At 43.4% G+C, this 25,162-nt stretch overlaps 1 protein-coding gene across 2 annotated transcripts; it reads right to left on the bottom strand.

Moving 5' to 3' along the window:
* Positions 1-1,788: 1,788 nt before the first annotated feature.
* PNLDC1 (PARN like ribonuclease domain containing exonuclease 1) lies at positions 1,789-23,148 on the bottom strand. 2 transcript variants are annotated; one of them, XM_054024594.1, is made up of 19 exons: positions 23,032-23,148; positions 19,311-19,368; positions 19,108-19,181; positions 14,354-14,387; positions 14,076-14,199; positions 12,668-12,756; positions 12,276-12,376; positions 11,360-11,439; positions 10,105-10,242; positions 9,237-9,306; positions 8,828-8,913; positions 8,093-8,148; positions 5,540-5,604; positions 5,026-5,079; positions 4,763-4,805; positions 3,855-3,954; positions 2,762-2,937; positions 2,492-2,590; positions 1,789-1,945 (listed from the first exon to the last, which is right to left on the bottom strand). In XM_054024594.1, the coding sequence occupies exons 1-19, from the start codon at positions 23,105-23,107 to the stop codon at positions 1,873-1,875; spliced, it is 1,596 nt and encodes a 531-aa protein (XP_053880569.1). In that variant the 5' UTR covers positions 23,108-23,148; the 3' UTR covers positions 1,789-1,872. The 2 variants fall into 2 exon arrangements, with proteins under 2 accessions (XP_053880569.1, XP_053880570.1); XM_054024595.1 differs by lacking the exons at positions 19,108-19,181; positions 19,311-19,368; positions 23,032-23,148 and adding an exon at positions 15,157-15,271.
* Between the last annotated feature and the right edge of the window lie 2,014 nt (positions 23,149-25,162).

Below are 25,162 nucleotides of genomic sequence, written 5' to 3' on the forward strand. Positions count from 1 at the left end.
CTAAGAAATAAGAAAAGACTGCCAGCAGTATATTGTACAGAGCTTAGAAACCACATCTGAAAATACAGTATGTCTCTTCACAACACCAATAGTAAAGAGGTTGAAAACCCATGCAATTTAGCTTGCAAGCAAACAGCACTTGATATTTATGCCCACCATAACCTGATTGTTATGCATCTGTTTTTAAACCCTGTTCTAGTATAAACTGCTCTTATTATGGAACCAGTTCTTCTCAATGGCTTCCTTGAACTCACTTAAGTGTTGGTTATAGCATAGTGTATGGGGCCTGTATTTACAGCATAACTGCTGAGCAGCCTTGGAACTGATGAAGGCAATCATGGTTTGACTATACTGATTTATAGGTTTGTTCTGGACATGAGGGGGTTCTAGGAAAGAGAAGGTCTGCACTAAATAGAAGGGGGGACTGTACTTTTCACTTCAGCACACAGACACCATTGACAGTGTAATCTTCTAGAAATACCGCACTTACATGTCTTCAGTCACTGGAGCCTGCTGTGTTTTTATGGAGTTAGTTGAAGGATTTGAATATTTTCCACCCATAAGTTAACCATTCAACCAGTGTCTTCCAAAGACCCCCAGATGCTAACATACTTCCCACTTCTATCTGCGCCTTTGGAGTTTGTTCTTATGCTCAAATGAGAAGTTCTGAGCCTGGCTTCTTGAAAAATTCTTCCCTCCAGGCCAGCTGCAGAACTGCCCCCAAGAGCCTACTGCAGCAGACCACATAGTGCTCTTCTGACCCTGCAGAGGGGAGGGATGGATGGAAGGGTCTAGGCAATGGATACCCAACCCCCATTGCTCCTGTATCCCACCCCACTTATGCTGGAGGGAGCCCCACGGAGCTGAGTCCCTCCCATATTCAGCTTCAACTTTCCACAGCAGAAACAAACTCTTCTTTGTGTCTGAGGACCTTCCACACCCATGGAGGAGTGGGTTAGATTTGGACCCTAGAATTCCCAATCAAGTTTAGGTTGAGTTTTTTGCCAAGAGACGAGGAAACGCTGAAGCTAGTCTCTCTGCGATGAACAGTATCCCCAGTCCCTGAGAAACTCTCATTGTGGCACACAGCCACCAAGGCCAGAAGTAAAGACTGTTTTCCTTCGAAAGACTTACACGATTGTTGGGCTTAAATTTCAGAGTAGAGGGCAGCAGTCATTGGACTGAATCCCACTCACTCATCCATATCAGAAAAACTGATCAGCGTAGCACGTTAGTGTCAAGGCACTCTCTTGCCAACATGTGCTTAAAAATACACACAGAAGTCACCTGACATTTATTTTCTTGTCTTTGAAAACCTTTCAGGAGCCTGCAGAATTATTTCTCCATCAGTGTTATCCTGTTCCATCTGGCAAACAGCAATAACCCCCTTTCCCTCAGTTGGGATGGAATTAAAGTTACAGTAGCTCCTTCTATTTAACAATTTCCAAAAAACACAATATGAGTCTGTGTACACACCGGCCTTTAACAGCAACACAATACTTGCAATCGAACTGGTTTATAAATGTTGCTGAAGAATAAACAGGGAACAAGATAAAAGTCCCATCAAAACAGTGGATTCTCTGGTTCACTTGCACCTGAAGAAGAGGTACAGTAATACTTCTTTAATAAATATATTTTAAAAAACAGGAGGATTTTCCCCTTCAGATTTGCTTCCTAAAACCTGACAGTCTCCTTAAACACAGATTTTTTTGTGATTGAAGGCAAACAAAAAAAACCAATGTTAAATGCCTTTTACTGACCATCACTATGTTAACAGTGAGGAAAAAAAAAAAAAAAAACCACAAGCAGCATCCTGGTGAAAAGCACATAGATCGGAAAGATGTCCCTGAGATTTTTCCAGAAGATAATCTTTTACATGGCATACCATGGAGATCCTCCAAACACAAAGGCCAGAAGAGACCATGATGCCACAATCCCACAAATTCTGCAAAGGGAAGAAAGTTAAAATGTTATTAAGCTATTTACATTTGGGATTAGTTGGGTGATTATGAAAGCGAGACTCCTCCCTGAGCTGGGTCAGAGCTAATAGTCTCCCTCCATCTGCACCACTATATCACTGGATTAACAAAACATAGGAATTTTAACCTGCAATTGCCCCCGATATTCCAGAATTGAACTTTCAACACAGCTTTACCCTTCCCCAAACTTGGTATTCCACTACTGAACCTCAGAGATCAGCATCTGTCAATTATAACAGCATGGTGGTTTGGTGATGGCCACAAGAAAACATTTCCTTGGTGATCCAAGTCAAGATTAGAACCCAGAGGTGGAAGATCATTTACAGTGTGACCATTCTAAACCACTGCATAAAGCCTGCTTCTGAATTACATGTTTTCACAAGGGATCTACAGTGCAACATTACTTAAGCATAATTAACTGTTTCTCATACAAAGGTGCAGGGCAAGCTAGTTCAGGAGGGAATATTATTCCTGACTCACAGCAGAAGGCACATGAGAGCATCATCACTTACTGTAGCAAGCAGTTCACTTGTGGTGAGTGTCTCCAGTGGCGATAGAGTGAAATCCGCAAATTGGGGTGAGCTTTATAATCTCGCAGAACAACCCTGACACTAAGAAATAGATCATAATTGCGTTACGTTAGATACATCTTGCATGCAGCTCTTATTGCATCCCCTTAACTAAAAGTCAGCAGGACTGGAGCAAGAGGGCAAATAGGGGCAGCGGGGGGGGGGGGGGGGGGAAGGAAGATAGGGTGAAGAATTAGAATTTTGATCACTTACTCCTTAAATTTATTGGAGAGCAACAGAAATTGGTTCTCGGTCAGTCGTCTGACATCAAACTTGCACAGAGCTTTTAACTTTTGATAGATCTGTTCTTCATCCACCCCAGGCCATCCCCAAACACTGGCAATCAGAAGAGGTGGACGTTGGCTAGGGACATCTGTGCCAGAGAAATTCTGGAAAATGAAGAAGTGAAATTAAGCCAGAGACTCTCAAATTTAATCCACATTTGACTGTGGAAATACTAAAAGTGGTATTTAAGATCATTAAACACAACAGGCAAAAAGTGACCTAGTGACTAAGCAATACCCACCTGTACAATACAAGAAAGTATTTTTCCATCTTTGGGCTCTTGTGGGCATGAACCATGAAAGCAAAACTTAAGTCACCAGAATGCATGTGAAAATAAAAATCCAAGGCAACAAACTGTAGGAATCAGAAGCCTGGAAGTAAGGATATCTTAATACAAATTAGTACCTTTTGAGTGCTCCCTGTATTTCCATATTTTGATAGGTGCTGAAATGGGGGAAAGAGGTATCTTGGCTGCAGTTAAAACACTATGGGCTTGTCTTTATTACAGTGCTAAATCAGTGCTGCTGCAGTCAATGCAGTGGTGTCAATTTAGCAGGTCTGGTGAAGATGCAGTAAGTCGATGGGAGAGCGCTCTCCCATCAATGTAATTAATCCACCTCAACGAGAGGCGGAAGCTATGTCAAGAGGAGAGCATCTCCCGCCGACATAGCAAGGTGTAGACACCGCATTACGTCGATGTAAATTACATCACTCGGGGGTGGCGGGGTGTAGTTTTTTTATACCTCGGAGCAATGTAACTTACTTCGACTTCAGCGGTGGTGTAGACAAGGCCCCAGCCCATTTGTAACAGGTGACAAAATGAATATAAATGGGTAAAAATTCAGCACAATTGTTTTTTTTAAATGCTATTTGGATTGACACTGAGAAGTCACCCGCAGATGAAGATCCAGACACCAGCTGGCATTTTCTTTCACTCATGTGAGTGAGCAGATAGCCTACTAGTTTGTGCATCTGGGGATTCAAATACAATAAGGGTAACCATAATGCACTTTAAACTCACGATTGTTGAAACGCCAGCTCGGATCAGATTCACCTGGTTCAGGTACTTGGTTAATGCATTGAGATACTGAAAGAAAGAGGGACCAGTCTCCAGTGTGTCACTATGTTGGAAAACAAAATTAAAAAAAAAAAAAAAAAAAAAAAATAATTCAGTGATCTACACTGTAGGGAAATGGTACAGTACTACAGCTTTAGGGAACTCCTAGCTACAGCAGACCTTTAAGGGAACAGGAGCAGGGGTAGTACGAAGGATTTATTTATTTAGAAGGTGAATATAGTGCTGGTAAAAGGAAACAGATTAACAGCCTTGCAATGTGAACTCCTCTGTGTACAGAACAGATACAGCACATACAAGGCAGATCAAGCTTCCCCAGAACCCCCCTGCCCGTGTACCTCAATCATAACAGAGGGAAAGACCACATCTACTGGTGCAAGGATAGTGCTGTTTCAACACCCATTTAACACCCTTGTTATTCTCAATAGAAACCAACAAGTGTACCAAACAGTGGGAAGGGGACAAACATTCACTAGAAACTTGACTGAAGCCATCAGTTCATTTCCCCATAGCTGTCAGATGGTAGGACCATTTGGTCACTACCAGCCTGAGCTGGATTTGAAACAATGACCAAAAGAAGGAAGGATGCACAATTTCATTACCAGCTTCTCAGGCCATTAAACCCCTCAAGATTATTTTTTAAAACAAGGTTTCAGCCTCGAGACAAAAACTTTAACTTGCAGCTTTATAAAATAACAAGCTAGTTACTTGGAGTAGTGGCATTTTGAATAATGTTTTATTCAAAAACTGGACAAAGTTGTTGAATGGAAAATCACAAACTGACAGCTATTTTCTAAAAGAGCTATGAATGCAAGGTAATTCCCAAGGCAAAGAAGTTCATAAACACCACTCACCATGGCATTCTGCCTAGAAGCAAGTGAGCTAATTTCAAAAGAACTAAAAGGAGGAATAATGAAGAGGTGACATTACAAGAGTGCAGAAGCAAAAGCTAAGCAAATGTTCAATTCTAAAGAATTATACATATGAATAATTTGGCAGTTTATCGTTAAGTAACAAGTACCTGTATTACTTACTATTGGAATGAAGATGGTTACAGTGGAAGGAAAGCAATTCCTGAATTCTAACAATTAAACCTTTAAGAAATGTCAGGTTTTACCTGATCCACAGAGAAATGCATCATAGGCCGCCTCATGGGGAGATTTCTTGTCAGCTAAGAGTCCAAAAAATGGAAAATAAATTAAAACATCTCTAGAACACTGTGCAAATTACTTTGGGTCAAAATAATTCATCTCTCAGAAAGCATCAGATTATCCACAGTTTTCCTCTCTCAACTTTGCACTTCTTACTATTTCTAACCCCCCCTCACAGAATCCCTATACCCCTGCAGTCTCTGCTGCTCCTCCCGGAGCTTTCAAAATGACACTACCAAGGAGGCAACAGTTAGACCAGTGGCTGAAGAAAAGATGGCATCACATTTAAAGGTTTATTAGCGCAAACTTGCATTTATAAAAGGTCGGGATTGGCGTTAAAGGTGTGAATGGACAGGTTCCCCTGCACATGTTCATTATGCTACTTACAGCTTCATTTCTGCCTTGCATTAGGATTCCCATGGAATAAAACAAAGACTCTTTATACAGAAATGAAAATTTGCTTCATTGCACAGAACATACCATATTTCGAACAGTCACTTGCATGGGCAATCACCGGACATGTGGGGTTGGTGGGATTTAGGTCACTGTTGGAGAAAATGTGAAGTGTAAATTTTCATTCTTCCCCTATGCCTAAGTGTGGGGGGAAATTTTCAGCAAACGCTCTTGCCCTGTCGGAGTAATCTCTATGGCTTTCCATTTTTAACACAACTGCTAAAGAGATTTCTTAAAAGAAATTTCTCTACCATTAAGGAATAAAGTCATACATTACAACAGCAGTGCAAGCAACACTAACTCTTTATTTTTCACCAACAAAGGAAGTCATATGGCTCAAAACCCTGCAGGCTACTTTGAAAACTTACCCCACAGGTTTCAATTCTTAGCTCTTGACTGATATTTGGGAGGAAAAACGAGGGGGGGGGGGGGCAGCATGTGGAATAGTCCAGAAATACCAAGTTTGTGTCAGAGGGATCTGCATAAATCCACACACAGAGATTAGGAGCCAGGCAAGTTTGTGGCATGGAAACAAAGTATATGGAGTTCACAAATGTAGGAGCCTTCTACCCTGCACAATACACCTGAGGTAGATTTGTGCTTGTGACTGCCTCTTCTAGATTCAAGTATCCTGAAGCTTTCTGCACACCTCCCCACTCTCCCAATTTACATATCCTTGTCCCAGGCCATAGATTACCAAAAAAAAAAAAAAAAAAAGTCAGAAGGGATTATAATCTCAACTAAAACTACTGCTGCTTCAGACTTTGAAGGTTAGTTGTTTTCCCTGCCCATTTGGCTGTGTGGATGCCCGCACTCCACACACTGGTCCAACAGACAAGACTTCCACAGAGATCTAAAAACAGGCTAGTTTGAAGTTCCCTCCCTCACTCCATGCCCCCAATACTGTAACTCATGTTTAGTAAAGACGGTTATATTCAGGGGAGACATCAGAAGGCAGCACAGAGAATCCTATTCTGGTTGTGAAAAAGATCTTTTAACATCTGACTGTGCAAGGAGAACATGAGTTTGGCCAATAGGATTCTCCTGTTTTGAACTATTAAAAAAAAGGAAAAAAAAAAACAACAGTCCCTATCCCAAGCCAATCACACTGCTTTGAATGGCTTCCCTTACATCAGTGACCGTAGAGGCAAATAGGGAGCCTTGCAGCTGCGTACATGTGAATGCTCTCCTTACTGGAAACAAATTCCCACATGCTGCACTCTGTGTGTATCTGCTGATATTGTATACCCTACCCAGAATGTGTTCAAGTGCAGCAGAGTGTTTTACTTGCACACAAAAGTGTGAATAAGGATCAGTAAAAACAGACTACTCCAAGGAGAGATGCTGACTGACTGGCTCTGGAGGGAAGGCTGTTCTGATGCAGGGCTTTTGGAGAAGGTAATAAAGAGGGTAAAAGTTAGAATTCTTGAAGTTGCCCAGAACAAGAGAAAACTTCCCAACAATTCTGGGCATCCAGTTTGAAAAGACTACAAAAAAGCAGAATGCCTTAGGAAGAGAAGTTAGTAAGGTTAGTGTTCTAAAAGGTGGCTGCTTGAGAGCACTCATATACTCTATTTATCCACAGAGCAGATCCAGCACAAACAGTAGCAACATAAGGCTCTCATCATGGCATGGCATCCTGGCATGGTGTTTTGTCTGTGGAAGGAACACATCTATAGATGAGTAGTATTATAGTGTCCAGTCCTTACACTCAACCCATTCTCCTAACAAGAGTGCCATTTGTAATGTGGACACCTGTTCACTAAAGTAGGCTGAGGGCTTGTCTCCACTTACCGGTGTATTGACGATCGATCCATCGGGGCTCGATTTAGCAGGTCTAGTGAAGACATGCTAAATCGACCGCAGATCACTCTCCTGTCGACTCTGGTACTCTACCCGAATGAGAAGAGGAAGGGGAGTCAACGGGAGAGCATCTCCCGTCGACATAGCGTAGTGTGGACCCTGTGGTAAGCAGATCTAAGCTATATCGACTTCAATTATGTTACTAACGTAACTCAAATTGCGTAGCTTAGATCAACTTTCCCCCATAGTGTAGACCTGCCCTGAGATTACAAACTCATTCCACTTAAAACCCTATGCAGTAGAGAGATAGTATTAAGTTACTGCCAATCCCAGCCCTAGCCCAAATTCAAGATCAGGGAAATAATGGTAGAAAGTTTCAGATCCCATTATCAATCCTCTAAGCAATCCTATCCTCTAGAAATCAGCATACAACCTAGCTTGATATATATATATACACACACATACACACACATCAGTATGTAAGCCAGTTTCCATCCTAATTTAATACTGGCTCAATAATTCAAAAGGAGGAATTTTAAACTATGTACTGACAATTAATTTGTAAGGTCTATAGGTAAAACTTCTTCCTCTGATGTTAAAGCCAGATTAGAAAGGAGGGAAACTGGTTGAACAATCTCAACCCACAGTGCAGCAGGAAAGAAAATTTAAAAAAAAAAAAAGTATAAAAATATTGCACGACTGACTTTTGAAATACCCTTCCCAAGATGATTCATGGACCAGCTAGTAGGGCTCAAATCCCCAGAATTCAACACTCACCTGCACAGGATTTCATAAACTTCTAGAAGGTTAGATGCTCGAGGAAACTGAAATTCCTGTAAGAAAACAAGGCAAGACATTTCTGATGTGCTGTGGTGTTTTGGAGGAAAGGAACCACAGGATCAGAAAACAAACCGAAACAGCCAGACCATCTAAAAAGTGCTGTGTGATAGAAACAGTGCAGGCACCACCACTCACCACTACAGAAGGGAAAAGGCTGCTGGCCCACCTTCTTGGCAGAAGAGGTAGTACAGCTCCAGGGGAAAGAGGATTTAAAGGTGGTAATGAAGAGAGAGGATAATTTCCAGAGCTTTTCCATCAGGGAAGCAAGATGCCTTCGTGCAGTAGTCCCCAAATTGTGGGGTGCCCCCCACTGAGGGCATGGAGGAACATTCGGCGGGAGCACGGGAGGGGGCTTAGGCCAGCCCCTATGGGGGACGGGGAGGGAGTGCCACCCAGCCATGCTCTGTCCCCAGCTCCACTCCAGCTCCAGCCCCACCCCCGGCCGAAGCCCCGGCTTCCAGCCACAGCTTCCAGCCACGACCCCAATCACAGTTCCAGGCTCGGGCGCGGACAGATTACAGGTAAGGGGGGGCTACGTCATAAGTTTGGGGAACACCGCCTTAGTGCAACATTTAAAACTGGTCCCTGCTCTATAACCCGAGTGTGATCAGGACCTTCTTTCCATTTAAGTGAGGCAAGTTTTATTTCCCAAAACAAACTTTCATATCTTACCTTCCAGATTGATTTTGTTACATTCTTGGTGTCTATGAGGACAGGAAACAGGCTGTGAATGTTCCTTTTAAACTCCTCATAGCTTTCTGAAAGAAAAACAATAAAGAAGCAAACATTCAGAAAAAAATAATACAGAACTGAGAAAAAGGAAACTCGGCACTCTATGCAGTAAACGAAGTTTAAGTTTCCTTCTGGTCTTACGCCCCCTGGGAGAACCACACTGGGAGCATTCCGGAGGGAGCAGGTCCTGCCCTAGAGGTGGGAGAGCCACTGCAGTTATCTAGCATCAGCCCAGTCACACTATGCGGAATAAATGATTATCACTGTGCTGTATTTCTGCCCAACGACGGAAAAAGCTGCTTTGGGGAGAGGTGCACCAGCATTTGAATGCTGCTAAAGATTACGCTACCTGGGAGGGGCTTGTAAAACTTGTCATGAAGATGCAGAAGGTCCATGAGCATGTTGTGTCCCACCACTGGCTATGGGGAGAGACATAAAACAGTATCAGCATGTTCCTACAGAAGGTAGGTCAAGTGATCAACTTGAGACCTGTCCAATAGCCCAACTTCTTTACTACAGGGGTAACACCCATACAAGCCTCTTCAAAAGCTGCAAGGCCTAAAACAGTATCACAGTGAGGCCAATACCATCCCCAGCTGTGTATGCTCTCTAACCTTAGGGTGAGGGAGACATTTATTGGTAGCATTTTGTTTCAAAGAGGTCTGAGGAACTCAGGGGAGGAGGGAGGGAGCAAGGTGGAAGGGGAGACCATAGCCTTTAAAAATCTGTCTGGGCCAGCTGGAATGTCTCTGACTAACTCTCAGATGGTGGCTTATGCATTGAAATGCGACAGGTTTTAGTAGTTCTGAACTTTGGGATTTTTTTTTTTTATAAATCGTTTGAAATGTACGAGTCAGAACAGAGCCTAGATCACTCTCCCGCAGGCAGGCTTGCTCTGCAGGGTGTCAGGAATGCAACGCAGTAAAGTCTGATTTTTGGATCAATAAAGTCAGAAGGTTTTAACAGAATACACTTAAAACACACCTGCTTACCTGCTTACTTAACAGCCATTTTTCTAGCCAAAATTACACTTTAAACACTAACTTGTTTTACTGACAGTGTGAAGGGGTTAATGAAGCCAGTCTGTACAGCCACTCACTGCTTTGAATCTGTTTACTCAGCTCCATACAAAACATCTTGCATACTCCACCACCACCCTGCTACTATGGTAACAATCCAAGAATTCCAAATGTGGGAATAGGGATGGTGAGCGTCACCTTCTTGGCTTCAACAAGGGTCTGGAAGAGGTTGGTGAAACCCCGGGCAGAGAGAAGAACGAGCTCCTTTCGGCAGCAGTCATAAGAAGAGTTCTCCAGATGCCAGCGATGCCGTGGACTCACCTTTTTCACCATCACCTGCAAGAAAAGAGTTACTACACCTCTGGAGAAATAACTTGCGCGCGCGCACACACACACACACACACACACACACACACAAGCAGCTTGTCTGGTAGCCTGGTGTTAATGCTGAAAACAGGTTCAAATTTTCAGACTGCCAAGGCTGTGGAGACAGCACTTCAATGCAGAAGGTGAAGACTGTCTCTCTTCCAGTTGACAAATGAAACTAACTCTGAAGGGAGTTACTTCCAGGTGTCCTTGGCTAGAAGGATAGTGACCATAAAATAGGTTGCCTGTTTCAGGATGTGAGTGGGTAGGTATGGAATTTAAGTGCTCTTAGCGCTAGTAATAGGTATTCCATTGACAACGCTGAAACAAGACGCCCTCTATCCATAAAACAGGTATCGCAGGGACAACAGCAGTGCAGGTTTCCTCACACCAAAGTGCATCAACACGGATTCTGAGGGCCCACACTTAGGTGTGAAATGGGAGCTCAGGAAATGTGTCCCATCTATAGCCTCTCTTTGAGAATAATAAGAGTGCTAGTTGCAATATTGATTTTTGAGATATTTTTAAGCTTCTCCCTCGCATCTGGACTGAGACCACTTGTTTCCTGAATAGGCCACCCAATAGCCCTCATTTTATTCAATAAACAGCATGCCAGATTCAAGCTGATGACCTAGATGCGAAAGGCTGTGTAATATTACTGTTCTAACAAACCAGCAACAGAATGGGTGAAAGTCTCCAAGGCTAATAGAAGTGGCAGTTTAACAACGAAAAAGCAACTACTGAAGATCCCATGTTCGCTTTTGTGGATATATGAGGGAGCGGGTTTGAGAAGCCTGGAAATTCTGAGAGTCATTTCAGACTTTGCCTAAGAGCGATCCTTCTGGAAGAGGCGGCTTTGGGATTGAAAGAGAAACAGAGGCCAAAAATTCCCAACCCATAGGATCCCAGAAAAGGGAACCTGGTTCAACCCCTTTGCATGGTTCCTTTGCAGGCTCCCTCCTCCTCCTCCTCCTCCAGGAACCTTTCCATTAAAGCACAAACAAGATTTCAGAGTCACAGCAGGAAGAACAGGTACACACATCTAAACAGAAGTCCTACCTTCCAAAGGGCTTCATTTCCAACTTACCTTCTGGTCTCCAAAAGGCTCTGTCCAAACATCTGGAAGTGCCTGTCTCAGAATCAGCTGTACCTCAAATATCTGAAAACCTGAGACCAGAAACCGAAAGACTTAAAGGTGGGGAGGAGTTTGCTTGGTAGAATAAGAATGTTTTTCAATGGAAGAATAAAATAGTGTGGAAACCAAGATAAAAATTAAATATTTAGGGCATACGGCAATCCAGAAAAGAGGGCTGACAATCTGAGTCATCCCTATTTCAAAAAGAACAGGAGTACTTGTGGCACCTTAGAGACTAACAAATTTATTTGAGCATAAGCTTTCATGGGCTACAGCCCACTTCTTTGGATGTAGCTCTAGCCCACGAAAGCTTATGCTCAAATAAATTTGTTAGTCTCTAAGGTGCCACAAGTACTCCTGTTCTTTTTGCAGATACAGACTAACACGGCTGCTACTCTGAAACCTATCCCTATTTCAAATTATTTTTAAAAATACCTTTGAATATATATCTTCGTACACTTCCATGCAAGGGGCACAAAATTGAGCCAGAAAACTTAGAACGAGGAAAGCTGTCAGACTTATTACTCCCAGCCCTGGAAAATCCACCTCAATTCCAGAAACAGCCACTGATACCAAACAACATCCAGGAAAAAAAAAAAAAAAACCTTCCACAATAGAGCTCATCATAATGACAAAAAAGGAGCAACAGAGCACAGAGATTAAAATATTCTATGATTCTATGACCAGAGCCAGAAGGCCTGGCAGCAGCAATGGTGGGCTGGGTATGTTTTTTTTAAAGTGAAAAAGCAAGAGTATTACAAGACAGGCAGCTATGTAAGGGGCTGAACAAGCAGCAATCCCCATGTATTCAGAAAAGGTGCTGCAGCCACTGAGAAATCACAAATGAGGAAGGAATCCTATTTCATACCACTAATATCATGTAGCACCATAGAGCCTCCCTCTTCTGCTGATGGCACCCAGCGTGTCACATCATCAATCACCTTTTTCACTTTATCCTTGTCCAAAGTGCTGAAATGAGATCAGAAAAGAAAAAAAGTGAGAAAGCTGCAAAAGCAATCACAAGCAAGACTGCTTTACAGAGGAGGCCCCCTTCCCTCCTGCTGTAGTCATTCTGTGGAGCAACCAACAGCATCATCCTGTGACTGTTCACCGGACTCCATATATTCCCCAAGGGAACAGAAATGGCAATGAGACATTATGTCAGTTTCAGCATTCCTACAAGATGTAAATTGAGTGAAAAGTGAAGGTCAAACACTAACAGAAGTCACTAGAGGAGCAATGGTTTTGGAAGAGCTTTACCTGCGAACTTTCCAGTTTCCAGTTAAGAGACCTTGCTGAAGTTTCTTCTCCTGTACCTCATTCATATATGGGATTCCATCTTTCAGAAACTGAACGGGGGGAAAAGGGGTTTATTTATCATAGGATTTTCAGGTGTTAAATTAGAAAAATAATATGAGGATAGGGACCCTCAAAATTGGTATTTATTTGTGAAATCTGTGTCATTTCTAATATGATGGCCTTCCCCCATTCCTTTCCCAAAATGCTTCCCAACGTTTTCTAAAAAAGTCCAAATTTCCCCAGTAACCCAATTTGTATGCATATGCAAAGGAAGGGAAAGGTTTTATTTTATGATTCCAAAGGGTTCACAGGTACAGAGAGGGGAAAAACTGAATTATGAAAGATTGTGCATGAAATTTGAAGTCCTGACCATTTGTGATTATTTAAGAGCCAACAGAGAAAGTACTCAGTGTCAGGATTCTAATCCAGGTTTTTAGGTCAAATTCCAACTCTTTAATTATATTTGATTTAATTAAATTCTCCAGCCGTTTCAACTGGGTACTCTTTTCTTCACTCCCTGCTATGAACTGTTAGTGCAGTATACAGCAGTACTATCCATCTTCCACCTTAGAGATGGTGGAACATCATAGACAGGTAAAGTTTTATTTAGCTAAGAGTTCAAGTTTCTTTGAGATTATCAGATAATGATTAATTAAAAATCCATTTTCTTATCTGAGTACCCAAGCTTCCCACTCCTACACAGGGTCTTACATCTTCTGTGCAACTGAGTAGGCTGGACCACATCTAATAGTCAACTAAATAACACTTGACAGACACAAAAACTCTATTTCAGTGTATGAGGCCTGCAGATATTCACCCATCATGCAGACCACACCTGGATAGTGTGGTCTGCAGTCTGGGTGAGAGATGGGAGAGTAGAGAGGACAGGAAGCATATGACCTATCATATGCTTCATTTATTCAAAGACTGGCTGTGCCGGGACATCAGTAAAGACAGGCATTTACCCCTCTGGTGATAAGGAGATGGAAAGTACATGGAGGTGCCCTGTGGCCAGTGGCAGCTAAGGTTGGTGCCACAGGACAGTAAGGAGGTGCCCAGTGACCAACTGCAACAATGTGAAGCAGTAGTACAGGGTGCATCGGGTTAGTTAGGGGTTCAGTTTAATAACCACTGCCAAAGATGTGGTTACTGCCCCCTGGTCATGGAACAGCAGTGTCCAAAGCCCTGTATTGCTACTGACACACAACAAAACAAACCCAACCCAAGTATTCAAAGCAGCCGCTGTACTGAAAAAGTAGCAAGCTTCTGCTTACAGAAGGAATGCAGAGTTTTGGGATATTTTTCCTTAATACTTCCCCATAACTACACAAGCCTCCTCTGCTCTAGTCACTTACAACAGAGAACATACCTTATTATAATCAAAACCGTAATGCGTCAGGAACTGAATGCTAGATGCTTGGAAAGAGAATTCAGAGTCCATGACTCCAAATGTTGTGGGGAAGAGGAAGAAGTTATAGGAGTGTGCAACATACCTACAATGAAAAAGAAAGAGGTCTAAAACAGGATCAAGAGGAACGATTGCACAAAGGAGCCTGAGAACCTCCAGCATGGAATCTCAACTGCATTATCTCTGTCATAAAAGACAGCTATGAGTTTATTTAGAAAGAATACTTTATTTTTACTTACTTGTTTGATTTTTCATTTGAAAATATAGACAACCCTGAAAGAAACAAACACAAACTGAAGTCTTAGTATTTAGAGCTGGGTCTCCTCCGTTTCTTGTTTACTAATATTGTGAAAATTAAATAGCGGATGCAGGAGTTCTCCTCGCTATGCCATTTTAGTCATTTACTAAAGCTGCTGTACTAGAATTTTACTAACCTCCAGATCACTGCCAGGTTACAAAGGGGTGGCATGAACATGGGTTCCCAGGTAGTTAAACAGAAATAAGATTTTAGGGCTCAATGGGAAGACAAATTAATCTTCAGTAAGAAGCAGCCCTTACTGAAAAGAGACTAAGCAACAGAAGAGAAAAGGAAAATTATTGAAAGCTACAAACTGTGCTGTAGGTTTACAGGTCTTTCTACTCTACAAAAGTGTTGGGGGACTTTGTTACAACACTACACTCATCTCCTCAGACCACAATAAATGCTCTGATAACACTGGTCTACAATTTTTGAGAAATCGTCTGCTTCAGAGATAAAATATGCTATTTATTATGTATTTTGATGTGCTGAATTCAAATATGACAATTAAAACAACTGATTGGCTACTGTTTCTAAGATATTCAAGTTTTTACATTTTATGTCTATGTATATTGTATAGATAGAGTTTTAATCAAATTGTAAACCTAGGTCTTTTCATGTGTTTATGGTTACTTTACAGAATAATATTTCACCTGTCCTGTTTATGTAACACTTTAAAAATCAGCAAAAGGGTTATATAAATAAAATTTATTATGAAACAAAAGGCAAAAAACTATTACGTACATAGTTTAGTCCTATTCAGTGTCTACTCGGCGCTTCTTGGCTTGTCTCTTGTATTCATTAAATGGAGCATCTCTTGTCACTGTCCAGCAATAGTCTGCAAGCATTGATGGGCTCCATTTGCCCTGATAGCGTTTCTCCATTGTTGCAATGTCCTGGTGAAATCGTTCGCCGTGCTCGTCGCTCACTGCTCCACAGTTCGGTGGAAAAAAATCTAGAGGAGAATGCAAAAAATATATCTTTAGTGACATGTTGCAACCAAGGCTTTTGAATGCCTTGAGGAGGTTTTCCACCAACAACCTGTAGTTGTCTGCCTTGTTGTTTCCGAGAATATTTATTGCCACTAACTGGAAGTCTTTCCATGCCGTCTTTTCCTTGCCATGCAGTGCATGGTCAAATGCATCATCTCGAAGAAGTTCACGAATCTGAGGACCAACAAAGACACCTTCCTTATCTTAGCTTCACTTAACCTTGGAAATTTTCCACAGAGGTACTTGAAAGCTGCTTGTGTTTTGTCAATGGCCTTGACAAAGTTCTTCATCAGACCCAGCTTGATGTGTAAGGGTGGTAACAAAATCTTCCTTGATTCAACAAGTGGTGGATGCTGAACACTTTTCCTCCCAGGCTCCAATGACTGTCGGAGTGGCCAATCTTTCTTGATGTAGTGGGAATGTCTTGCACGACTATCCCATTCGCAGAAAAAACAGCAGTACTTTGTGTATCCCGTCTGCAGACCAAGCAAGAGAGCAACAACCTTCAAATCGCCACAAAGCTGCCACTGATGTTGGTCATAGTTTATGCACCTCAAAAGCTGTTTCATGTTGTCATAGGTTTCCTTCATATGGACTGCATGACCAACTGGAATTGATGGCAAAACATTGCCATTATGCAGTAAAACAGCTTTAAAACTCGTCTTCGATGAATCAATGAACAGTCTCCACTCATCTGGATCGTGAACAATGTTGAGGGCTGCCATCACACCATCGATGTTGTTGCAGGCTACAAGATCACCTTCCATGAAGAAGAATGGGACAAGATCCTTTTGACGGTCACGGAACATGGAAATCCTAACATCACCTGCCAGGAGATTCCACTGCTGTAGTCTGGAGCCCAACAGCTCTGCCTTACTCTTGGGTAGTTCCAAATCCCTGACAAGGTCATTCAGTTCACCTGTGTTATGAGGTGTGGTTCAGAGGAGGAGGATAGGAGAAAATGTGGGTCCTGTGACATTGATGGTTCAGGACCAGAAGTTTCATCCTCTTCCTCGTCTGACTCAAGTGAGAATGATTCTGGTTCATCAGGAACCGGCAGTCCATCTCCGTGGGGTACTGGACGTATAGCTGATGGAATGTTTGGATAATGCACAGTCCACTTTTTCTTCTTTGACACACCTTTCCCAACTGGAGGCACCATGCAGAAGTAACAATTGCTGGTATGATCTGTTGGCTCTCTCCAAATCATTGGCACTGCAAAAGGCATAGATTTCCTTTTCCTGTTCAACCACTGGCGAAGATTTGTTGCACAAGTGTTGCAGCATATGTGTGGGGCCCACCTCTTGTCCTGATCTCCAATTTTGCAGCCAAAATAAAGGTGATCGGCTTTCTTAACTATAGTGGTTATACTGCGCTTTTGTGATGCAAAAGTCACTTCACCACAAACATAGCAGAAGTTATCTGCACTGTTCACACAAGTACGAGGCATCTCTGCTCACTTTGGCTAAACAGAAATGTGTCCCTTTGCAAAGTCAAACACTGACAAATAAGAGAGCATGACACTGTACGATTTCTAGAGCTGATATAGGGCAATTTGTTCAGCAGAGTGATGTAAGCTTCGTTATGATTGCATCATCCATGACTTCTAGGAATAACATAATGCAATTCATATCATGTATGACACAATACCAGCTTCAGATTGCATCATTCATTGTTTTGCCTTAAAAGCAAGTACTGTCCAAACCCAGTCATAAATTTATTCATAGATCCAGTCAAAGATGTATTTTAGTCATTTCTGGTTTAAATTGAGATCCCTTCCCTTTATAACTCACTTATCCTCTGCCATTCCCAAGTCAAGGGTCGTATATACTGACCCAATAGCATATCTTGAAAACTAGAGCCAATCAACAATTTTAAGCATCATTTTCGTTCTTAGTGACCCAGAATTAGTAAAGTTTTACTACATTTATTTCAGAAGCATTTTGGCTGTAGAGCAGTGTAATCTAAGACTTTAAAGGTCACCTGCAAACCATTTTTAAAGATGGCATTTGGAACTTATAATTAAATTAATTATGAAACATACTCCCCCTTCCAACACCCTAAAAAGGAAGGATCCTACTCTATTGATTTTAAACATTAGAAATGTCAATTCTTGTTTTCCCTTGGTATTGATGAAGATGCCTTGGAGGAGGCATACTAACAGCTCACAGTGTGACTAGAAAAGGTAGTTGAATCTACAGTAAAGACATTCTTAATTCAAAATATTAGTCATTGAAGTTAAATAGATGTTAACCAAAAAAATTACACCATCTAACTAAATATCTTAGTACTTCTAATTTTCTCAGCTTTCAGTCTCTTGTGGTGTCAGAATTTCACTAATTTTTGAGTCATCATAGAGTCTTTCAGCACAGGCAAACTGAACAAGTCCTGAATTTCTAATGTAAAAAGTAAGTAGAAAAACATTAAAAAGACAGCAAGAAAAAAAAAACCTTAAGATTTCTGCATGTCATAAAAGAAATAAGGCACAAGTGCATTTTCCCCCTTGCAGGGCACCTTCAACATGCTTCAGGGACAGACATACCTGTACTACAAAGTGAAAGCATGCTTTAACTGGGTCAATCTACACGGATGTGTAAATGGATGAGGAAAAAATGAAGCTTCTTCCAGAACAACACTATCTTTTCAGCCAGCAGGGGCTTCAGCACGGAAGGTTCAAATCTCCCCTTCACATCCCTTCATTGGTTCAAAACACTCTGCAGCCCAGGAAGCAGATGCAGAGATCATAATCTAGCTGCCCTTTATTTAGTGACATTGTCAAAAGTTGATGAGTACTCATTTCTGTCTCCCCCAAATCAAACTGAATACCTCAGTCTTCATGAGAAGCCCCTACAATAGCAACCTAAAATGCCAGAGGACAAAATGAAGCTTTATAAAGCAGCATATTTAATTGTCTAACCTTGGAGAAAATATTATTTTCTAGTACCTTCCATTTGAGAATCTGAGTGATTTATTAACATTAACCCTCACAAAACCACGTGAGCTAGGTATTACCTCCATTTTACAGGTGAGACTATTAAGGCACAGAAAGCTTATATTTTATGCTTTACAGTCACACCGCAAGTCAATGACAGAGTCCGGAACAGAAGCTAGAATGACTGACTTCCATTACATTTTTCTTTAAAGATGACAGATTCCTTAACAGTGTTTTTTAAAATAAATTTGCAGCAATATAAAGTAGACTGAAAATTCTTGCATAGCCAGTCTGACATTAAACTACTTAAGATGTATGTATGCTGATAACATTATTCCTTAATAAAAAGGGATCTAGTATGGAGGACAACCAGTGCAAACACTGCAAACAAGCAAAAACAGAATTGCAAACCTTTAGCCTTCCCAGAAAGTCCCACAATCCTCTAGTAGATTAGATGCTATGTGTCAAGTATCAGAAGGGTAGCCGTGTTTGTCGCTTTTTACAGATCAGATTAAGAGTCCTGTGGCACCTTATAGACTAACAGACGTATTGGGGCATAAGCTTTCGTGGCATTCATCTGACAAAGTGGGTATTCACCCACGAAAACTTATGCCCCAATACGTCTGTTAGTCTATAAGGAGCCACAGGACTCTGTCATTTTTTATAGATGCTATGGGTTAGCCAAATTCAACTAGTTTGTGAAATGCTAGTAAATACTTAGGAAGAAGTGGAATTTTATCTTTTCTGACAACAATGAACAAAAGATCTCACCGAGCTGATTGACTGTGAACTTCTGAACACTCCGTCTGGCCTTCAGATACCACTCAGCAGGTGAATCGAAGAGACTATTAAATGATCAGAGGGGGGGGGGGGAAATACTCCCATGATATACTGTTTTACTTTCTCACCGCAACTTATACCATTATTTTGACTCACTAGATCATATGACAACATTTTGGATGTGACATCTTTACCTGGGCTGCTTGCCTTTTGGAAAGACTGAATGTAAACCTGTGAATTCCATATCGAGCCCTGTAGAGACAGGGCACAAAAAGAGATTCCAAAATGTGACTCTGCCTTTCTCCAGCCTTTTGTACCAACTACAAATGGACAAAGGAGTGATCTAAACTCCCAACACGGTACTAAGAAAATTAAATCCCCCCAACTTCTCCCCTTAACCCAGGAATTATTCAGCCAGACAGCAGCTGAGTAGGGAATTACTCCTTCAAAACAAAGAGTGTGCTTCACAATTTGGAAGTTCATTTGATGTTTACTCATCCCTGAATGTAGCATTAAAACATATAGTTGCATTAGACAGCATAGCATGTTAGGGCCAAAGGAAAAAAAGTACGTTTAATCAGCACCACTGTGGCCAACACAAGCTCACCAAGACCAGCAATGCAAACACGAGCTGGGCTCATTCTCCATCTGGCATTCACTACTTTTCTCAGCCAAAACTGAAGCTTTATTTCTGGGAGCAGTTTAAAATACCAGTACATACATATTGTAGATTTTTCTGTCTTTTCTATATTAATAGGACAATCTTACCTCTGCATAAATTAGAAGTATACATTCCTAATCTGAAACTGTACTTTCACATACTCGTGAGATGTAGTTTAGTTAGATGATTTGCTATACTATTCATCACTAGTGAATCACTGACAGGAAAGATTGCAACCACACTGTCTATCTGAGGAGGCACAGCAGAGGCAAAGACTAGGGACAGGAAATGGACAATTAATAGTAATGCACTCTAGTGTTCATTGTTACAATTGAGGTTAAAATGTTATACGGATGGACAAAGTGCTCTCCTAGGCTAGGTCTACACCAGGAGCACTTTGCTGATATAGCTATACAAGTACACTATACTGGCAATACACCCCTAATGTTAACATAGCTTATACTGGCAGAACTGAGCTTATACCAGCCCCCACCAGCAACATAAATATTTAATACCAGTTAATTATAAAAATACCAGTTTTGCTGGTATAACTGTGTCTAAGCTAGATATGCCAGCTCAGATATATCGGCCAGAAATCAGAACTCATCACCCCTCCGACCAACATAGCTCTGCCTGCAAAATTTTGTGGTGTAGACCTGGCCCTAGTCTCTCCATTCACCCCAAGCATCACCACAGAGTAAAAGTTGTTTGGATGCCTCTGTTGTACATTCCCATACTTGCCAATAATTTGAGGCTTAATCTTAACTCTGAACTTTTTTAAAAAAAAGGTAACTACAACATCCTTGTAAGGTTGTATATTTTTACTTTTAAGTTACATATGTATTCTCTTCTCAACCTTACCTCCTGTTTAACAGTTATTAAATGGAAAGTAACTTGTGCTTCATTTACAGATCAGGGAAAAGGGGAACATTTCAAGGACAATGGTGGAAAGCATGGGAGAAAACAAATGACATTTTTTCCTACTGGGACATTGCACACTAACTGTGATACGATATGCACCAGGGGTGGGCAAACTTTTTGGCCCGAGGGCCACATCTGGGTGGGGAAATTGCATGCAGGGCCATGAATGTAGGGCTGGGGCAGGGGGGTTGGGTGCGGGAGGGAGCGTGGGGTGTGGGAGCAGGTGTGGTGTGCAGGAAGGGGCTCAGAGTAAGGGGTTGGGGCAGAGGAGGGGGGCGGGGTGTACGAGGGGACTCAGGGCAGGGGGTTGGGGTGCAGGAGGGAGTGTGAAGTGCGGGAGGGGGCTCAGGGCTGGGGTGCAAGGAGGGGTGCAGAGTGGAGGGGGGCTCAGGGCAGGGGGTTGGGGTGCAGGAGGAGTGTGGCAGGGGTTCAGGGTGCAGGAGGGGTTTGGGGTGCGGGAGGGGGCTCAGGGCAGGGGTTTGGGGTGCAGGAGGGGTGCAGGTTCCGGCCCAGCACTGCTTACCTGGAATGGCACCAGGGTGGCAGTGACACGCACCGGGGCCAGGATAGGCTCCCCGCTTCCGTGCTGCTCCGGCACCACGCCCCTGCGGAAGGGGGGGCAGAGGGCTCCGCGCACTGCCCTCACCTGCGGGTACCTCCCCTGAAGCTCCCATTGGCCGTAGGTCCCCGTTCCCAGACAATGGGAGCTGCAGAGGGCAGTGCCTGCAGGCAAGGGCAGCACACAGGGCCCTCTGTCCCCCCTCCCGGGGCCACAGGGACACACTGCCGTCCGCTTCTGGGAGCGGCACAGGGCCCGCGGCACCACGGGGGCAGCAATCTCACGTGCTGGATCCAAAGCCCTGATGGGCCGGATCCGGCCTGCAGCCCGTAGTTTGCCCACCCCAGCTATACACACTAATGATGATTAAAGTCTTAAATAGAAAACTGGAAAAAACATCTAGAGTGGCTAGTCTACACTATAAAGTATAGCTATGCTGGCAAAACCTTGCAGCAGAGATGCAGTTTATGCTAGCAAAAGAACTCCTTGTGCTGTTAAAGGCATTAAATTGCCTCCCCAAATGACACGTCATGACAGCAAAAGTTATTTCACCATGTGTGACTTTTTTCACATTCCTAACTGACATAGCTATGGCAGCAAAGCTTGAGACACTCTGCTCTACCAGTTATCCGAACAAAATAAGCGATGCCAGTAAAAGAACTCGGATACATAGCTACACTGGTATATCTTTTATACTGCAGACAAGGCTTAAGACTGAACTCCTTTTCCAATCCCTTGTTGTAATCATTCATGATGAGGAGGCAAAGTGAGATAGCAGAAATCACTAGAATTGGGATGGAAGGGGAAAAGAATTCTTAAGTCTTATAAAAATGATTCTTATTAGTTACCATGGTGCAATCCTTTCCCTATGTGATTATAGCTGGCTCTACCTACCTTTCAATACAAAGAGGGCAAAAAGAAAAAAAAAATGATTAGATGCATAAAGGGGCAGAAGAGGCAGTTTTGCTTTAGTACTTTTCTACTTCCTCTTTGACAACACTTCTGTCCCTTTCTAGATATATCTCAGAGGTTTCTCTCTAGGCTTTCTTCATCAGCACCCAATTTTTTTCCCTTGATACCTACTGCACAAAGAGACCCAACTTTGTGCCTATGCCTTTCTCCGCAGTATGCAATGGAAATGGAAAAATCCAGTTTCCCTGGTCACATCTGGCTATAGAAGCATGGGTGCTGGAACTGGGGTGCTGCTGCATCCCCTGGCTTGAAGTAGTTTCCATCAACGGCTCTCAGCACCCACTATACAAATTGTTCCAACACACAACAGCCCTGAATGGAAGCGTGCTTTGGAAAAATCGGGGGTGGGGTGGGGGGACGACAGTATTTATCAACTGGGGGCCAACCCAGGAAAGACCAATCCATTAGTCAAGACCTGATCTGGCAGCTGAGCTCATCGGGGGTGCACCCTACACGGTTTAGCACCATAGGCCAAAGGCAAGTAAGCAGGTGAGGTGATGCCTCTGATGTTCCAACCACTGCACTGGCTCTCGGCTCTGGCCCGTCACACGTGCAGAGCGCGCAGGGCGCGGACCCGGCTAACGAGTCACACCCCCAGGAGCGCTCGCTCCCGAGGCCCAGTGTGAACAGCCACTTTCGCTCTGGGCAGCGAGCCCGGCGGGGAGGCCGGCGGCAGCCCCGGAGCTAGCGGGTGTGAGAGGTCCCACGTCTCCCCTCCTGCAGGGGGCGCAGGCAGCGGGGGGCGCCCCGGCCCGGCCGGGAAGGCTCCGTCCGCCGCCCTGCTCCAGGCGGGGCCGCTCACCCAGGAAGTCGCAGCCCAGGACCAGCGCCCGCAGGCGGGGCAGGCTCTGCGCGAACTGCCCGGTCCCCAGCTCCATGCCCGCCGCTCCCGCGCCAGGGCCGAGCACAAAAACCCGCGCTTTCGTAGGGCGTTCCTGGGCCGCAACTAGCGCCTCGCGGGCACGCCTTCTTGATTGACAAGAACAGTAGCGAATCAGCGCTCGGTTAGTAACGTGAGCGCCCTTCTTTCCCTCCGACTCTTAAAGGGACCGCGCCGCCGCAGGAAGGGCTGCGCTCTGCTCTCCGCAGGGGTGCGTTACCCTCGGGAGGAGCGAGGGGAGCCGGCAGCGGAAGCACAGTAACTCCATGATGCCGCCCTTGGAACCAGGGCTGGGGGCGGGGAGCCCCCCCATCCCACTCACTGGCGGCTCGGTGCCACCCCTCGCCCCGCCCCCTGCCGTGCCCGGGCAGGGAAGCGATCGCAGGGGAAGGAGCGTTGCTCCATTGTCCGAGGTCTCCCCTGCCCCGAGAGCCTGGCGCGAAGCGAGAAGATGCCCTGGAGCAGAGAGCTCGACCTCTGTCCCTGTTCCATCTCACGGGCAGGGCTTTGGGGGCAATGGGGAAAGATACAAATCTGTGCTGCCACGGCCAGCCGCGTATCTCTCTGTACAGCGTGTGCGGGCAGGGAAGGCATTAAAAAATATAACAGGACTAGGGTGATCAGACAGCAAATGTGAAAAATTGGGATGGGGGTGGGGGATAATAGGAGCCTATATAAGAAAAAGACCCCAACATTGGGACGGTCCCTATAAAATCACATCTGGTCACACTAAACAGGACAGGCACTGATTAGCTCCTAAAGCTAGAGCGAGGGAGCTGGAATTTAACCAGGAACCCAAGTAACGGTATTAATAACTGCATGATTGCACAACGCTCTCTTCTGTTCCAGTATTTAAACTGTTTGATGCTGTGGCTCATTTGACATATAATAATAATCGATGAGCAGAGAGGAAGAGTTCCCCAACCACAGCCATGGTTCCAAAAAATCAGGATTCCAACCCATTACAACTGCAACTTCTCCCACTAGAGGGCACCAAATTATTTTATAGCTGCTGGTATATTATACTGCTGCTGCAGAGATTCTGTCTGCCCCCTTTTGAAGGATTTTAAGATAGAAACGTACAAAATTAACTTTCTGTGAAAAACAGGCCCCCAGCTTTAACCAAAGCCATAGCAGCTGCTGGAAGACAATAGGGCAGGACACACACACAAAGCTTCTAGCTTTGGGAGCTAACCCTATTGATACAAATTTGAAGAGAATAAATTATGCAGTATGCAGGAAATTGAAGATAAATTTGTCCTAATGTTGTAAGATCGAATAACATCTACAGCATTTTAAGGTTTCTCTCTTCTACAATCAGTTTTAAAGAAGCCTTTCAATTGGTGACTTTCACTGGCCTCATTTAATTTTTCCAGAGGACTGGAAGAAAGTTAAGGTTATGCTAATATTTTAAAAAGGTAAATGGGAAGACCCAGGTAACTATAGGCCAGTGAGTCTGCCACTGATCCTAGGGAAAATCATGGAAAGACTAATATAGAAAATAAATCAGTGAAGAATTACAGTTTGATAGCATAGGTCACAATATACTATGAATGCTTATAAGTTTGGTTTTTAAAGGTGACTGCTATATTTTCATTTCTGTAAGGGGTTTAATTTAGTAGTGAACAATTTTTAAAAGTCAGGACTCCATGGATTTTAAAACTGCCACTTGATACATTTCTAAAGGTGAGGAATGATCACCCAAAGGGGGCTACATTCTAGTGGCATCTGACCAGGACCTTTTCATGAGCCAGTACGATTCCATTATCTATTCATGATTTGAACAATATAAAATCAGTGCTGCTAAAGTTTGCAGCTCACCTGTTTTTTGCATCAAGTAGTAAATGATTGGTCAGTTATACAGAGCACCTTGGACCACTTGGCAAACTGGGCTCATTTGAACATGTCTCTTAATGAAGCCAAATGCAAGGTCATATCTCGGAAAAAGAAAAATGCAGGTCACAGCTGCAGCATGGTGGACTGTAATCCAGCAACACTAGAAAAGATTCAGGGATCATGACAGATAACCAAGTGAATATGAGCTCCCAGTGGG

This window comes from Malaclemys terrapin, chromosome 3 (assembly GCF_027887155.1).
Source record: "Malaclemys terrapin pileata isolate rMalTer1 chromosome 3, rMalTer1.hap1, whole genome shotgun sequence".
Lineage (NCBI taxonomy): Eukaryota > Metazoa > Chordata > Testudines > Emydidae > Malaclemys > Malaclemys terrapin.